At 56.1% G+C, this 16536-nt stretch overlaps 2 protein-coding genes across 10 annotated transcripts in view; one reads left to right on the forward strand and one right to left on the reverse strand.

The window, feature by feature from the left end:
• Positions 1-6178, forward strand: part of LOC108921632 (neurocan core protein-like) — a 30096-nt gene extending 23918 nt beyond the window's left edge. For 5 of the 6 annotated variants that reach the window (XM_029249279.1, XM_029249282.1, XM_029249280.1 and 2 more), the window contains exons 9-14: positions 2393-2506; positions 3837-3995; positions 4370-4452; positions 4540-4684; positions 4789-4971; positions 5082-6178. In XM_029249279.1, the coding sequence (XP_029105112.1) occupies positions 2393-2506; positions 3837-3995; positions 4370-4452; positions 4540-4684; positions 4789-4971; positions 5082-5203 (806 nt within the window). In that variant the 3' untranslated portion in view covers positions 5204-6178. The remainder of the gene's footprint in view (positions 1-2392; positions 2507-3836; positions 3996-4369; positions 4453-4539; positions 4685-4788; positions 4972-5081) is intronic. The other variant, XM_029249278.1, reaches the window with a different exon arrangement.
• A 1651-nt stretch (positions 6179-7829) lies between these two features.
• Positions 7830-13734, reverse strand: LOC108921396 (transmembrane 6 superfamily member 2-like). Of its 4 annotated transcripts, XM_029249292.1 has the most exons (10): positions 12400-13732; positions 11589-11692; positions 10954-11051; positions 10752-10855; positions 10510-10592; positions 10286-10410; positions 10103-10204; positions 9901-9993; positions 9038-9157; positions 7831-8936 (listed from the first exon to the last, which is right to left on the reverse strand). In XM_029249292.1, the coding sequence occupies exons 1-10, from the start codon at positions 12489-12491 to the stop codon at positions 8727-8729; spliced, it is 1131 nt and encodes a 376-aa protein (XP_029105125.1). In that variant the 5' UTR covers positions 12492-13732; the 3' UTR covers positions 7831-8726. The 4 variants fall into 4 exon arrangements, with proteins under 4 accessions (XP_029105124.1, XP_029105125.1, XP_029105122.1 ...); XM_029249291.1 differs by having other exon boundaries at positions 7830-8936; positions 10103-10410; positions 12400-13734; XM_029249290.1 differs by having other exon boundaries at positions 7832-8936; positions 9901-10204; positions 12400-13731.
• Positions 13735-16536: the final 2802 nt, after the last annotated feature.

The following is a 16536-nucleotide window of genomic DNA, read 5'->3' on the forward strand; positions in this document are numbered from 1 at the left end:
CAGCTGGCTTTCCAGTCATGGCCCAGTTTAGGAAGTTGTACAGGGAATTACAGTAGCCTTCCTGCGAGAGAGCGACGCGATCCCGCGCCCTCGATTCCCGCTCTCTCGGCGTAGATGAGCCGGCGCGTCGAAGCGCCTTCCTGCTCCTGTGTCTCTGCGTCCCCCTCAAGTGTTATTACGCGGCGACATTTCGGCCCCGCGTGTCTCCCGTCGCCCTAATGGGTTTATTCTGCCCTTTGTGTCGGCAGCGGCGGTAATTATAAGCTTCTCCCGGGGCTCGTATTGCTTGAAAGGGAAGTGAAATGTGGAATTGATGGTGATTCAAAGAGCACCAAGTAGCGGTGATGTCAGTGGGATCCGGGCAGGGAGCGAGCGAACACGCCGCAGGCAGGCCCGGCTAGCCGGCTTCCCCGGTGACGGGAGCTTAAACGGTAAAACTGCAAAACGACCCAATTAAGTGAATCCGGACGCTTTTTTTCAGGAATGTGCTAATGATGAGCGTTGACGCAGGAGAAAGAATCGGTTCTCGGTCGCTGCTGCTGCCGTTTTAGAGTCGGCTCCGCTCTTCCACCAGCTCTCCTTGTGCCCGGACTCTCTCGGCACCGACATGTTCCGCTGACCTGTGGATCTCGGAGAACAGGTTTTGGGAGGAGAAGTTCCTGTGTGTCCACCTGGTCAAAGTCACACTGCCATCATTGTCATCACTGCCATCACCGTCATCGTTGTCATCACCCATGAGCTTCATCACCCCATCACCGCCATCACCCATGAGCGTCATCAGTGCCATCAGCACCATCACCACCGTGATCGCTGCCATCACCACTATCACCGTCACCACCGCCATCACCGTCATCAATGCCATCATCATCACTGTCATCACCGGCAACACTGCCATCACGGCAACACCATGTGCCACCGAGGGCCCGATTCCACCTGCCACCGCTGCTCCTTTCTGTCACAGTCCGCGGCCACAGCTGGTGCGGCGGTTAAGGACCCGGACTCACGTCCACGGTTTCCAATCGTTTTGTTGAAGCTGCTGAGGAGCTGCTGATGTCGTCTTACGCTCGTTCCAGTGGTGGACCAGTGTGTGCAGCACACAGTGACGTCATCAGGTCACGCGACGCACGTAGTTGGGGCACTGGTGAGGAAGGGTGTTGGCCCCGCCTCCTGTGCATCCCGAGGGCCGAGCGTGGGGCGGCGCGCAGGGCGCTGCTCGGGGGCCCAAGGCGTGTGACTCCACGTGCCGTAGGAAGCCAGGTCCCGGGGGGTCACTTCGCTGGGTTCCTCCCATCTCTGCACAGCAGGGCTCATCAGCGTCCCTCCTGGCTGAATCCCGCTGAGCGAAGGACCGACACTGGAGTCACCGGCTTGTCGAATGAGCGCCGGGAGCAGCTCTGTGTGTCTGGGCTCGACCTGCGTTTGTGTGTGTGTGTGTGTGTGTGTGTGGACTCACACGAATGGACTCGTGGTTGTGCAGATGCGTAGGTGTTTATGCGAGAGGAGCTGTCGCCATTGGCTACTTTACGCTTCATCGTTTGAAGGCCCCCCTCAGAGCAGTGAACCCGATGGGGTAAACAAACAAGGAAACAAACAAACGAGGCCTTGGTGCCGATTGCCGTCTCTCTGCGTGTCCTTTCATTGAGCTGCTTTACAGAGGATTCACGTGAAAGGACTTACTAGTCTACTGCCGTACCCAGTTTACCGCGGGATGTTTTACCGAACCGTGGCCCTTCAGTACCGCAGCGTTTGCGAAGGTGCCGCAGAGCGAGTCCGAGCCCCGCGGCGCCACCGGCGAGCTGGAGTCCGGCGGAGGATCACCTGCAGTGGAAGAAAGACTGTGTGTTTTCAGCGTCTGGAATCGTTAACGTTGCGCGCACACACACGCGCACACACACGCGCACGCAGACACTCACACCCCCACTGCTCCACCACCTTGTGAAAGATCCTTCTTCACACGTTCTGTGAGAGACTCGCTAGATGGTTTAGCAGCAAGGGATTGTGGGATGCCAGCTGGGCCTTTAATTGACTTTGCCCGTGGGCCCCGCCCGCGCAGTCCGCTCTGTGCGTGTGTGTGTGTGTGTGTGTGTGTGTGTCTGCACATTAGCTTAGAGCTCCTCGAACCTGCCACCCCACCCCCGCCGCCCACACGCACCACCTGTGTGAGACCAGTTTCCGAGGCCACGCTGAGCAGGCGGCTGCGTGAGAGGCGGCGCCGTTGAACCAGTCTGCGCTGGTCTGAGTCCCTCGTACGGGTTCCGATCTCTCCAGCAGGTCGATTTCTCTAATTGTCTGTAATTAGAGGCGTGAACACGCCAACACCCAAACGCACACGCATGCGCACGCGTGAACCCGGGTGCCAACTCTGCCTACATGTGTCTTCGTGTTCCTACAGACGTCGACGACTGCCGGTCGAACCCGTGTCAGAACGGAGGCACGTGCATCGACAAGGCGGACTCATTTGTGTGCCTCTGTATGCCGAGCTACGGGGGAGCCACGTGTGAAAAAGGTAAACGGGATCACATGCCCACCGGTCCCACCTGTCCCACCTGTCCCACCTGTCCCACCTGTTCCACCTGTTCCACCTGTCTCAGCCTCCTGTCCAGCCTGTCTGTCCCAGCTATCAGAGCTGTCTCAGCGTGCTCGACCTTTCTGGCTGTCCCACCTGTGCTTGTCACCTGTCGTATGAGCGCAGTCGAGCTGGTCGATCCCACCTCTGCCACCGCGCGGCCCCGGTGCCGTGTTCTCGGAGCGCTGGCGCACATCTGCAGGCCCAGGGTGACGCGTGTTTGCGCAACTCTGTGGCAGCGAGTTCTCGTCTTCTCCGCGTCCTTGGGTGTCCCTTCGGACAGTCGTCCTCTTTCTCTGCGCTCTCGTCACCAAAGCTGCGATGGCAGCGCCGCCCGCAGTGCCACACGTGTCGCCGGCGTTTGAATTCCTCACCGCTGCTCGTCCTTCTCAAAGACGGGCGTCTCATCTGCGCGTGAACCGCTGAGGACCGTCAGAGGACCGGAGGACATGACCTTCGGCTTCCAGCCTTATTTCCAGCTTCATTTCTCCTGCCTGAGGGGATCGTCTGCAAACACAGCGAGGTCTGGCCTTGCACGCAGACTGCAGTTGAACTGCTCGTTCCGGAACCTTCTAGCGTGCCCACCCCCCTTCCCACAGCACCGCACCGAATCAGCCCTATGCAGCCGGACACGAAGAAGATACTCGTGCTGATTTTGATTGGCCGAGCCGTCGACATGGCGACCTCCACGCGGCACGACCGAAACCCTCGGCCCCCGGGCCGCGCGGAGAGGCAGGCGATGCATGAGCAGCTGCAGCTTCTCTCTCCAGGAGAATGTTCCTCCAGGAGCTCCGCTGAGCGTCAGCAGTTGTGGAAAAGTTTGAGGGAAACAAGGGCAACCGCTGAAGACCACAAACGAGGTCGAGATGGCGAGCGCCGTGACTCGGCGAGGAAAACGACACGGTGTCTCTTCCCTTGGGATGGAGGCACATTGCGACCCCCACAAAGGAGACCTGCTCGCACCCTGGGGGGGGGTGAGGGGAGTGCGGAGCAGCCCAGAGGGGAAGTGGACCCCTGCTGCTTTTACCCCACGGGCTCCATCAATCGCTCCAACATCGGCTCGGCGCCACGGGCGAGATCATCTTCCTCCCCCCCCCACCCTCCTCCTCCGTCCTTCCCTTGTGTCCTCCCTCGTCTGCGTGTCCCAGGTCTCACGTGTCGCTGTCTGTGTGTGTGTGTTGCGTGCGAAAGGCACGCTGCTGGAGCGGGGACCCGGGGGATTCTGGGAGACGGCGTTTCCGCCCGCTGACGCGGTCCTGCCCGTCCGCAGATACCGAGGGCTGCGAGCACGGCTGGAGGAAGTTCCACGGCCGCTGCTACAGGTACTTCCCCCGACGGCACGCGTGGGAGAGCGCCGAGAAGGACTGCAGGGAGCACAGCGCACACCTCGCCAGCGTCCACTCGGCGGCCGAGCAGGACTTCCTCACGGGTGGGTGTCTCGCGCGCGGCCAGGAGAGAGCGCCACGACGCTGGCCTGCGCCCACCCTGCCAAGGGCACTGTGGTGGTGGAGCGCACCGAGATTGACGGCCCCACTCGTGGTGCTCGAGTGTCGCAGCGCTCCGGGGCCGAGACCGTGAGCCGCGCCGCGCCGAACCACTTGCTGTGGCAGCCCAACGATGCCGTGGGGAAGGATAGTAACGGTGCGGGCAAAGCAGATGGGCGGGCGGCACGGCTCACGAAGCCTGGAGTGTCTCTGCAGCGCGATGGAGTGTGTGATGAACCTGAGAGAACCTCACACAAGGGGGCTTTCTTCTTTTGTGGTGTGTAAACGCAGTACGGTGTGTAAGGTTGCGCTCCCGCAGGTCTGAGCCGTGAGAACACGTGGATCGGACTCAACGACCGCACCGTGGAGGACGACTTTCAGTGGACGGACAACACGGAGCTGGTGAGACCGCCGTCCATCACACGCACGCCGCAGTGGCGCAGCGACGCCTGCCTGGCCGTACGTCCTGTGCTCTACCGCCCCCTGCAGGAGTACGAGAGCTGGCAGGAGAAGCAGCCGGACAACTTCTTTGCGGGCGGCGAGGACTGCGTGGTGACGGTCGCCCACGAGGACGGCAGGTGGAACGACGTGCCCTGCAACTACAACCTGCCCTACATCTGCAAGAAGGGCACAGGTGAGCGTCCCGTGACCGCGACTATGACCACGACCGCGAGGAGCTGTGTGATCGCGGCGAGCCGTAAGCTGCGGAATCAGCGTGTCCTCGTCCCCGCGTGCCAGTGCTTTGCGGAGCGCCCCCTGCCGTGGAGAACGCCTTCCTGATGGGCCGTAGGCGGGAGCGCTACGACGTCCACTCGGTGGTGCGCTACCAGTGTGCCGACGGGTTCCTCCAGCACCACGTCCCCACAGCCAAGTGCCGCGCCAACGGGAGGTGGGACCGGCCCAGGATCGCGTGCACCAAAGGTGAGTTGCGGCGCCCCCTCCAGGCCTGTGCTGCCGCCTGCACTGAATGTGTGTGTGTGTGTGTGTGTGTGCTTAGTATCTCTGCATTTAAACAACCTTCCCGCCCCCAGCAGGCCGCAGGTCCCACCGGCACCGCCGCCACCACCACAAAAGCCACCGTGAGCGCCGGAAGCACCGGCAGCATGGGGGAGGAGCTCACGATAGCCACGCCCACAGCCACACCCACATGTGAACCCAGCACCCGCTGATTTCCCTCATCCCTCCTCGCATCCCCGTTCAGTCGCCGTTCGAGTCCCTGCTGGGACCCGACTCCCTGGTTTCCTCTCCCCGATTCCCTTCAGTCGTGTGGGAGATGACCGTCGTGAGGGTCGTCGCTCATCGGTGCTGAGTGGCCTGCGATTCCGCGCCACTGAGGGCCACGTGTTTTTTATTTTCCCGTGTGTGTGTGTGTGTCTGTCTGTGGTTTGCCTGGGAACATGTTTACCGCATGTTTTTTTGTTGACTCCATGGTCTCCATCTGTCCTCCGTTTCATTTGTGCTCCGTTCGGAGACGAGAGTCCTGTGTTTTGTCCTCCCGAGTGGACGTTCCTGTAAAAGCGCTGTACGGTGGCCCCCGAGGGTCCCGTGAGACTCAGCCAGCAGGAGACGCCACCGCACGGAAGCGCAGGTATAGCTGAACGGTTTTCTGCTCATTTGAAGACGGTGCTGTGATCGGCTCGTCATATTTGCCATTATTAATCTTTGTCATATTGAGACGTGACGCTGCGTTCCTGCAGGCGGGACAGAGCTCTCAGCTGTCCCTCAGCTCACCGCTCGCTCGTCTCCTTCTCACCCCCAGACGCACCTCTTTCTTCTGCCTCGTGCTTCTCCCCTTTGACACGGTTCCGTCAGTCTCGCACCAGGAGTGTGTGTGTGTGTGTGTGTGTGTAATAGGAGAAACAGGCCGTTTAGGTCCCTCATAACAGTTCTCCAGCCCCTAAACAGAGCCCCTTTCTGGCGCAGCATTGGTTGATAATCAGCAGTGTAACCCCCCCCCCCCCGATAGGTAGTTGGGAGCTACCTGGACATCGGCTATGTTTGGGAGCCTGTGTGTTCGGGACCCTCATCTCCAAGGTACAGACTCTCTTGTCTCGGCGTTTTTGTCAATTCATGTGCTCTTTACTCTGCCGTGTTCTTTGTACAGATGAACCGTGAACTCAATAAACTTTCCGATTGGATAATTTAATGGTCCCCTGTTGGTCATGTTTCACAGGCGTCGTCAGTGGGGTTCACGCTACGCAATGTTTGTTGGTTCCCGTCCCGAGCCGGTCACCGTGGAGCACCATGACTTGGGTCCGTTGCACGATGGACCATCGACGTGGGGGTTACCTGGTGACTGTGCTTATTTAGCTTTAGTCTGATTAAGAGCAGCAAGCGCTCCCGTCGCTCATCGGAAATGACGCCTGGCAGCGGCTGTCAGATGATGCTCCCGATGAGGAGCGGGATTTTACCAAGGTCTCACAGGCCAGAAGGGAAACTGCAGAACTTGAGAGCGAAATGTCAGCGGCAAAATCGTCCCTGGAGGCGCCTGGGAAAGTCATTCTTACCGTGATAAAGGCCACTTCCACTAGAGTACAGTAGTAGCGTTCTGAGCACCTGGGCAGCCAGTAGTAAAGAGGTTCATAGGAACAGGCTGCTGAGGCTGCCGACGAGGCTGCTGAGGAGAGCGCAGCCAGAGCCGCCGCCACGCATCGTACCTCCTCCGCAGGAAGCCGTTCTGTTTGTCTGGGCCTCTGTGGGCGCTTTAAACGCTTTGAACGAGGAAGCATTAAAGTGGGGAGTGGAACAAGCTCAGATGCTGGGCCTGTGCTTTGTTCGCGTTCACCATGAAGCTCTCGATGCGGCGGCGATGGTGGCAGCGTTGTTATCCTGTGTGGGAGGAGCCAAGAGGGCAGAGGCAGCTCTCTCAGGTTTGCTTCTGTGGGTTTGTGGATTAGAAGTCGCATCATCGCATCGGCAGCATCCGTCTCGCTGCCGCGGAGGCAGAACAAAGAGATGATCGCGTTCCGGTCCGTTTCCTTTGATTTGCGTCCCGGACTCGCGCTCGCAGGGAGTCGGCTTCTTCTCGGCGCCTCTGGCCGTATCTGCGCCGCACGCTTATTTCGGCACAAAGACGACTGACGGCAACCCGTCGGGTACCGCGCTGCTGCTCTTCCTGTTCAAGGCACCTGGCAAAGCAACATAAGTGGTACCGACATGAGGTATGAATGATGGAGTGCAGGAGCGAGACGCTCTGTGTGCGGGAGTGGAGACGAGGAGCTCCGCAAGCGCTGTAAGCGGGATCCCGCGTCGCCTCGTTACCGAGGCGCTCGTTTGCAGTTTACTATTAAAGAAGGACGATTAAGAGCTGCACTGGGAAACTCTCGCCGCCCTTTGTTTACCGTACTTACCGCAGCAGTTTGTCGGTATTGAACGCACCGATTTACTGCTCTTCTCGGTGTCGAAGGAAGGATGAAGGCTGTCATCCGGGCCAGGTTTTACTGAGGAAACATGGCTTGTGTGTTTGTTTTTATTTGTGTGCTCGGACCCGTGTTTTGTTGACACCGTGTAACGGCCATGACAACCGACACGCTTGCCGTTTCCCACTCGGTGTAGTTTGGCCAAAAATACGCCACGATAACGAAAGCGAAAGGTGTGGCAGCAGAAAAGAAGCCGGAATGTACGTCCCGAAGGTGTTTTTGGGGAAACGGTTCCGCGTGTGACGTGAAAGGAGGAAGAGCGGTAGCGCCTCCCGGTGACAAGGTGGTGAACTACAGATGAGTGGCAGCGTGGACGCGGCGCCGGGAGATGGATCTCGAAGCCCTTGGTGGGTTCGCCGGGATGATGCGGCGGATACAGTGAGGTCACTTGGCTACTTCTTTGCAATCAAGGAGTTTTTAATAAATCTACTTTTGAAAGGGCAAAACAGGTGAACGGACACTCTGATAAATAGATCAGACTTTCAGTGGCTTGTGAACATTTATGTGTAAAGAAATCCTGTATTTGATCATGTTTTGCAGACAAATTTTTCTCTGCTTTGGTTCAGCAAAAACCTCTCGAGCAGAGCAAGCGCAAACTCGACGTCGTTACAAATGCACGTTCATCTGCGTGGAGGTACACGGCGGAGCATCCCCGCACACCGCTAGGAGGGGCTTTTGAAGGCTCAGTTCACGTCGGACTCGCACACCGCACACACACACCACACACACACGCCACACGCTCATCGGGTTTACCTCCAGAAGCACTTGTGATCTCTCACTGCAGCTCCTGAAGGTGCTGAAGGTACCCAGTCTGATCTCTGCACGTCTTTACTTCCGCGACACCCCCAGGCGAGTCCCTCTGCAGGGGACGCACCACCAAACCGAGCAGCTCCAGCAGTGCTAGAGTCCAGACCGGATGGCTATCGGATCGGCGAGGGTGTGTCCCGTAGTCTTGACTCTGAGACTCACACACCCCTGGGTCATTGACGGTGAAGATAAGCACAGTTTATGGAACCATTAATGTTACCGTTGTTCTTTGTGCGTTAAAAAGTCCAACGGTCCACGGTGGGGGTGTCGATCCGAGCGATGGCGCGCGTGGACATGCTGGGCTCCAAAAGGGGCTCCATCTCGTTACTTACGTCTCGCAGCGCAACACTCTGAGCGCGTGTCGAACGTACGGAGTGGATCTACTGGGGCCCTTGGAGGGTGTGCGGCAGCGTGCGTGCGCGTGCGTGCGTGTGTCCGTTTGCCCGCGCGTCAGTCGTTCTTCTTCGCCTGCGTCGCCTCTCCCTGGGGGACGCTCTTCACGAAGAAGGCGGGCCGGCGGACGCAGCGGTACGCCAGTAACAGGGGTGTCGCCGTGTACAGCAGATTGACCAGGACCACGGGCCACCACGTCTCCTCGGGGGTGCGGTAGGTGTAGGGCGTCCGCATGTGCAGGGAGGCGCCGATGTGGCACCACTGGGCCTAGAGTAACGGAGGGGGCGGAGAGGCACTCTTTAAACCCTCTCGTACTTCGTGAACCGCCGCGCTCCCACCGGCTGCGCGGGACGGGACGGCAGCGTTACCTGAGCGACGGCTCCCGCGAACAACACGGTCCAGTCGAGCATCCAGGCGCATCCGGGTGTCCACAGGCCGTAGACAAACGCAGCCATCAGCGGCAGGCCGTAAAACAGGAAGAGCAGCATCTACGGGCATCGCAACGCAAATGAGCCGGACCGCAGGCACACGGGGAGAGCAGGCGGTGCCGGCGCCAGTCAGGCGTGTGTGTCGGCGGGCTCCCGCTGCCGAGGATTGAGGATTATCTTATCGGTGCCGAGCGGAGCCTCTGCGGGTCGATGGGCCTCCTCTGAGGACTCCTGATTACCTAATGACTCGATGCAAACAAACTGCGAAGGCAAAGGGACATGGAGGACACACACACACACACACACACACACACACACACACACACACACACTCACTCTCACTCCAGAAGGGTTACACTAAGAGGCCTGCGCTACTGTGGTTATTTTTATAGCAGATGCTGTTATGCAAAGTGACTTACACTGATTTCCCCTTTTATGCAGCAGAGTAATTTTTACTCTATCTATTCATGCTAACTAGCTTCACCAAGGTTACAGCAGCAGGAGGTGGGATTGGAACCTGGGACCTCTGAGAAGCCGCCAAGAGCTCTAAGCACTGCGCCCCCTGCTGCCCCCATAAAGGACATCAGTTGAACACTGACTGGTGACTACAGTGGAAGTTACGCTGTAGCCGTCACAGTCTGCGTACAAGGGATTTGAAGGAACTGGCACAGTTACCATAGTTACCATGGTTAACACAGTTAGATCGGTTAGCGCTGTTAGCGTAGGCAGCCGGCCGAGCTCGGAGCACAGCCCCTCCACGGGTTCGTCCCGTGCAGCGGAGCGTTGAAACGCGGGAGACCCACCGTGAGCCTGGGGTAGCCCACCGGGTCCTTCAGGTACGGCTCGTACCCGTAGATGTAGGTGAAGCAAGAGTCCAAAGGACAGTCGAGCACCACCTGCACAGGGGGAGCAGAGCAGAGAACGAGTCGCTGGGGCACTCGTGCAAACGGAAAACGAGGGGAGGGAGACGGATGCGACGGACGCGACGGACGCGGCGGCGCTCACGAGGCCCCTGAAGGCGCTGAAGGCCATGGCTGCCAGGAGCAGGAGCGTCAGCAGCAGGTCGACGGGCCGCGACAACACGCCCTTCCTCTGCTCGCGCTCCGCCTGCATACGGGGAGACGAGACGAGACTCAGCGCTGAGTGCGGGCGGCGAGTGGGCGGCCGGGCCGGCGCCGCGGCTCTCACCACGTCCACGGCGACGGGCGGCAGCTCCCTGGGCCTGCGTAGCAGCGACAGCCCCGCCCACGCCGCGCCGAGCAGAAAGCGCCCGTTCAGCCAGGAGGCCGGGTGCGTGCTGGAGCCGTACTTCCCTGCAGGAGAGAGAGAGGAACGTATTTCGGCCGTCAGGGCGCCGAGTCCCCGCAGCGCCGGCGTGCCGGTGAGAGCGGAGCGGCGGGACGGGGCCTCACCGATGACGGTCCCCGGGATGAAGACGGCCATGCTGGCGAAGCAGGATCCGGCCCAGAAGAGGCCCGCGCTTCGGTACGGCGCCCTGCGGGCCAGGAACACAGGAAACGGGACGCGTGTGTTGTTCCTTTCTCATACACCCATCCTGGGCCCTCACCGAACACCTACGTGCTTGTGTGTTCTCCATTCTCTCCTAAACACCGCCGGCGGTGGGTGTCACGTGGGCGGAGACAGCGCCACCTACGTGCGGGACATGCGTCGTAGCAGGAGCAGGTAGAGGAGGAAGTGTACGACCCCGTCCCAGTAGCACATCATGATGGCGTAGGCGGTCACCATGTAGGGCTCCCCCTGCAGGGGACACATCGGGCCTCAGGGCCACGGAGACACGCCGGCTACGCGCTGGCTGCGCGCGTGTGTGCGCGCGAGTGTGTGCGAGAGACACCGACCGTCCTCTGGTAGAACTCCGTGAATCCCCGAGTGAAGCCGTCCTGCTCCAGCGCACTGGTCAGCTTCATGACGGAGGCGAAGGAGAACTCGACACACACTGAGGAAGACAGCGAGGAGCTCAGGCGACCTTCCGCTCCCGCACGTGCGCGCGCGCGCACACACACACACACACACACACACACACACACACACACACACACTGCCTTTGGCTTCGCGCTAGTGAGACTTTCATTTCTGTTAGCATTCTGACAGTGGTGCTGAAATCCAAGTGTTATTAAGGCTCATTTTTAATATCGATATTTCGTGTCATGCAGATATGAACAGGAGGTGAACTAGATACTAGAACAGATAAATATAGTTTGTATCTTGACTGTGTTGCTCTGTGCACAGAGACACAGGAAACCTTTGCCCAGAGCAGCACCGATCGGCCTGCCTTTCTTTACAGGCACCGATGAGGTCGCTGTCGGGATGTCCGGCAGTAAAAGACTCGCACCGAGGGTCGAGCAAAGGACCGAGTGGAAAGGGCTCTTTGCAAACCCACAGAACACAGTAGAACATGGTAGAACTCGGTAGCATGCAGGCAGACAGGCAGCACAGTGTGTGTCGCAGAGCCGCAGCTGCACCCTCCGCTTACGGTAGAAGAGCAGATCTTTAGGTGGTCGGTGTCGGACCGAGAGGAACGCCAGGAGAACGACGGCACCCGACAGCGCTGCTCCAATAGCCAGGATGGCGAGAGGCCTGCGGGAAAGAGGAGCACCGCGGTAAAGGAGGCTGTATTCCACAGTGGACCGGCGACACGTCCTTCTCTCTGTCCTCATCGGCCAGCGCAGGACCAGCTCGCACTCCCGCAGCCCCCGTCACGGGACTCGAAAGTAAATGACCACAACCGTTCGGGCCGACTTGGTAAAAGTGTCCCTTTACAGTTTACACGTCTGCGGTCAGAGCCTGGAGCACTTTGTGCTCCCTGATGCTCCGAGAGCCCCGGCCTGTTACCTCGAATAAAGAGTTCGGAGCCCTGGAGCGCAGCCCGAGCTTCTCCCCGGTCCTCCGAGCTGTCAGTCACACGGTCCGCACGGCCACGGTCGCGGTTCGGTACCGACCGGAACGTTTCGTTCATTCATTGCCTTTCCTTTCTCACGATACAGACAATGTGCTAACAATCCGCGTGTCCAAACGGTGCCCATAGTAAAGGGAGCTATACAAATGAGCACAGCAGCTTTTACAAGTTCATCAATACACGTCTCTGTCAGGTACGTTGCCCTCTATACACCCCGTGGGGCAGGAACAAGCGTGTAGCTTTACGCACGCTGCGTTTCCGATCCTGTTACCGTCAGTCAAGCACGAACCAACCTGACGATCATCAGCCCATATTTATCAAATACAACGTGTATGAAACGTGCTGTGAGGCACGAGAGAACAGTGAGAAGGAAACAAGAGAGACTTACTCTTGGAAAGCCGCTATGTTGTTCATAACGTAAAGAACCCCGAGGGCCGACATGGAGAAGAAGAAAACGCATATTTCCTGGGGTAAGTTCATCTCCAGTGAGAGCAGGAAAAGCGCCGAAGGAGTCGGAGAGCAAAGCGTCCAGACAAGAGCTCAAGTGTCCGGAGGAGCCCAGCGGCGCGGCGATGAATAATAAAGTCGCACGGAGTAAGTCCACTGGGTCTTATCTAAAGGAACGAGGGCATTTTGGACCGTGGCCTGGATCTGCTCCCTTGCAGCACAGAGCAAAGTGAAATGGAAAGAGCCGGAGTGCCGAGAGTCCGACGCATTGAGAAATGTCACTGATGTCATCAGTGCTGCGTCACCCGGCTCTGGGATCTGCTGTCAAAGTCCACGGGCCAAAGAGCAGCAAAGGGCAACGACTCAGCAAGTGATATCACAATCGCTACAGTTTAACTGATAGTGTCAAAACTGCAGCCATTTAACAACAGAAATGATCAAATAATGGATACAATGTAACAACTACAACAGTTCAGTTGATACAGTGTAACGGCAACATCGAACAAAGGATACAAGAAGTTTATTAATACAGAATATAAAGTGTTCTAGTGGTAAACGAATATGTTCTACTTGTTTTTGTAGTTTAGCTCTAGATTTCTCCACATCTTCTAATACTTGGTACATTTTCATTCCACTTACCATTGATGCCTGACATTAAAATTAGATTTTACAAGGGATAATGATAGTCTTGTGTATCCATTCTTGTATTTCACAACAAACGATGTTCTTATTCCTCGCCGACTCAGTTTGAGAAGTTTATTCCAGATTGTGCGCTAAGGCATGAGTGCTAATCTCCCCACCCACATCCTGGTGATTGTGCTCCTGGATCTCAGTGCTCTTCCACCCACATCTCAGTGTAGCTGAATTCTTCACAAAGAGAACACGAGACGGGTCACGGAGGAGGTGCAATTTCAGTGGTGATGGTCGCGTCCACTGTCCATCCCTCCTCTGCATGTCCTCACACATCTACATCCACGTGGAGAGTGGGATAAGACAACAGCTGGATCTGTGTGGTTTAGACCAGAAGAGCCTCTTTTCTTTTCGTCCTTTGCCTTCTGCATCCAGCTGCCTCTGACACCGTTGTGACGTGACTCTCAAAAGCCGCAGAAGCAAATGTGAAAAGTGACTGAGTGAGCTGTGCTTTGTCATGCAGAGGGATGATGATATTTACAGTATTAATGGGAATGCCAACTTTATTATTATTATTACTATTCTTATTATTATGGCAGCAGATGATTGCATAGTGGCTAGAACTGTTGCCTTTCAACCCAAAGGTCACAGGTTCTAATCCCACCTCCAGCTGTAGTACCGTTGAGCAAGGTACTTACCCTGAATTGGTCCAGTAAAAATTACCCAGCTGTAAGTACATTAACACTGTAAGTCGCTTTGGAGAAAAACATCAGCTAAATGTACTTTTTATTTAGGCCACTGGAAACAGCACAAGGTGCGTTGGTGACGTCACAGTTAAGGTGACCTGTTTTCATTGTGCAGCCCCCCCCCCCCCTTCCTGCTCCTGACCAATCATGGTCACAGAAGCCATGGCGGATTGATGTCATCGGCCAAGGCTGTAGTGGGGTTAGAGACCTCAACAGTAAACTGCTTTTGATTAAAGATTAATGGTCAAATATGAGGCCTAATGAGCTCATTTCTGGCAAAATCTCTCAGACTAGTAATTAGGATGAATCAGAGCTCAGTTAAGATGCAGTTTGCTAATTATCCAGGGACAGCAGTTATTAAACTATTCAATTAGTCACATATGGCCATAATTAAGAAGGAATATTTTACTCATTCTAAGGAGTAAGAAAAGAGAAAAACAAGAAAATGTTTTGCAGGAGGAGGAGAGGAATTTGATGGGCTGCTCAGTGAGGAACGCCAGGACATGATTTTAGTGACGCTCCTCTCCAAGCTCCTGAGCCACAGAAGATCTAAACCTACAACCTCCAAGTCTACAGGTGTCAGCTGTAACAACTACCCTACCTGCTGCCCTGTCTACAAGGTCAGGGATCTTTTCACAGGTCAGAAGCAGCACTGTTGTTGCTCTCTGTTCATAATTTGTTTGTAACTCTGGAGTCACTTTTACCATTATATTTACATTTATTCACTTAGCAGATGCTTTTCTCCAAAGTGACTTACAATGAATATTATATAGTGTTACCAGCCCACACGCCTTATTCACCATGGTAACTTATTACACTGCTAGATACACTACTTACAACGGGTCTCTCATCCATACATCAGTGGAACACACACTCTCTCAGTCACTCACACACCATGGGGGAACCTGAAGAGCATGTCTTTGGACTGTGGGAGGAAATCAGAGCACCCAGAGGAAACCCTCGCAGACACGGGGAAAACGTGCAAACTCCACACAGATTGAGCGGGGATCAAACCCATGTCCTCTTGCACCACCCAGGTGTTATGAGACAGCAGCCCTACTCGCCCTGCCACTGTGCTGCCCTATTAAGGCAATAATCAATAAGAGGTTCTTAATGTAGGTGTCAGGCCATTTTTATTGACTAAGCATTTTAGATGCAGTGCTAACATAAGAACCACTCAGTCTTATTTCTCTATTTATTAAAACATTATTTGCTATGAGTTTCAAATTTAATGTAAGATGACTGAAAATAAAAATCATCATCTCCACAAAGTCCTCTCTGATGATGACTGACTGATCCCATAAACATGTGCAGGACAGGAGCGGGTCACTATGGAAGTGACTGGAATCAATCTGGGGCTGGGGGAAAGGGGGGGGTCGTCCCCTCCTGACACTTTTCCTGTGGCCTCTGGTGACCCCTAGTGGCACAGCTGACAATAGAACAGTGTGGCCTGTCGCCTTCCCCGTCTTACACCAGTCACACTGCTGGTGAGTGGCACTGACACCCTGTGCTCTGCTGCTCAGGGGAAGCCTGATGAAGCCAGGAATTGTGGGAGAAGCTCTTAGTCTCAGACCGAGTGTGTTCGCTCGGTCTGCTGGGGGAGGAGAGAAGCCCAGGTGAAGATCACCTCCAGCAGCTAGCAAGAGGTGCCTTTCGTTCTTGGAATTAGATGCAGAAGGAGGGGCAGGTCCCCAGTGCAGAGCTTGTTAATGATGTCATAGATTGTTGATGATGTCACAGGCTTCCCTCCTCACCAGAATTGTGATTCACAAGCCAGCGTCACTGGTCCTTCCTTCTTAAATACCTCTACTGCACAGTTATTATGTAAGTACTTGTATTGTATAGTTAACTGTTTATAGTATATGTATATTTGCACTAATTTCAGATTATCGACTTAGTAAATTAGTTATGTAGGTCTAAAAGCTGTCCTTAGGTCTAGCGTTGCATGTTTATACACACACACACATTTTCAGAACCGCTTGTCCCTTACGGGGTCACGGGGAACCGGAGCCTACCCGGCAACACAGGGCGTAAGGCCGGAGGGGGAAGGGGACACACCCAGGACGGGACGCCAGTCCGCCGCAAGGCACCCCAAGCAGGACTTGAACCCCAGACCCACCGGAGAGCAGGACTGCGGTCCAACCCACTGCGCCACCGCACCCCCATTGCATGTTTATATTTATGCTTATTTTACACAGCACCGTGGTCCTGCGAGACATGACATTTCGTCCCACTGTATGTCCACACATGTAGTGGAATGACAATAAAGCTTGACTTGACTTGACTTGGTCGCTGAAGCTGTTACATATGGAAACTGACACCGGTGGTCCACAAACACACCCCTGCTGGGCTGTGACCCCTAATGGTGCTAAACAGAAAAGATCACAGCTGTGTCATCAAATGTTTTCAAGACTGTGTGATATGATTGTTTCCATGGTTACCAAGGCTGGACTGGAATCTGCAGTAGGATGAGGGAGCCGCCAGGTGGCGCTCTCTCCAGCAGCACGTCCACTGGCTCTGGAAAGGCTCGGTGTTCTGCACACCTGTTGGACACACACACGCTGCACACACACCTCTCTTGGAATGAGCCTCTGGTGCAGAGGGACAAGGTGCAGCTGGCCGGCACCAGAGTGACCTCTCCAGGAGCACAAGGCTCCCGACGAGACCCGGGAATCCCGGTGATCGGACTCCTCTCCTGCAGA

This window comes from Scleropages formosus, chromosome 25 (genome assembly GCF_900964775.1).
Source record: "Scleropages formosus chromosome 25, fSclFor1.1, whole genome shotgun sequence".
Classification (NCBI taxonomy): Eukaryota; Metazoa; Chordata; class Actinopteri; order Osteoglossiformes; family Osteoglossidae; genus Scleropages; species Scleropages formosus.

Bases quoted from the DNA above. Each gene is read 5' to 3' on its own strand.
- LOC108921396 (XM_029249289.1), bottom strand. From the start codon at position 12,491: ATGAACTTACCCCAGGAAATATGCGTTTTCTTCTTCTCCATGTCGGCC. The intron at 11,693-12,399 runs GTAAGTCTCTCT...TCTTTCCCGCAG, and splicing joins AACATAGCGGCTTTCCAAGA to GCCTCTCGCCATCCTGGCTA. The intron at 10,856-10,953 runs GTCGGTGTCTCT...TGTCCCCTGCAG, and splicing joins CGGAGTTCTACCAGAGGACG to GGGGAGCCCTACATGGTGAC.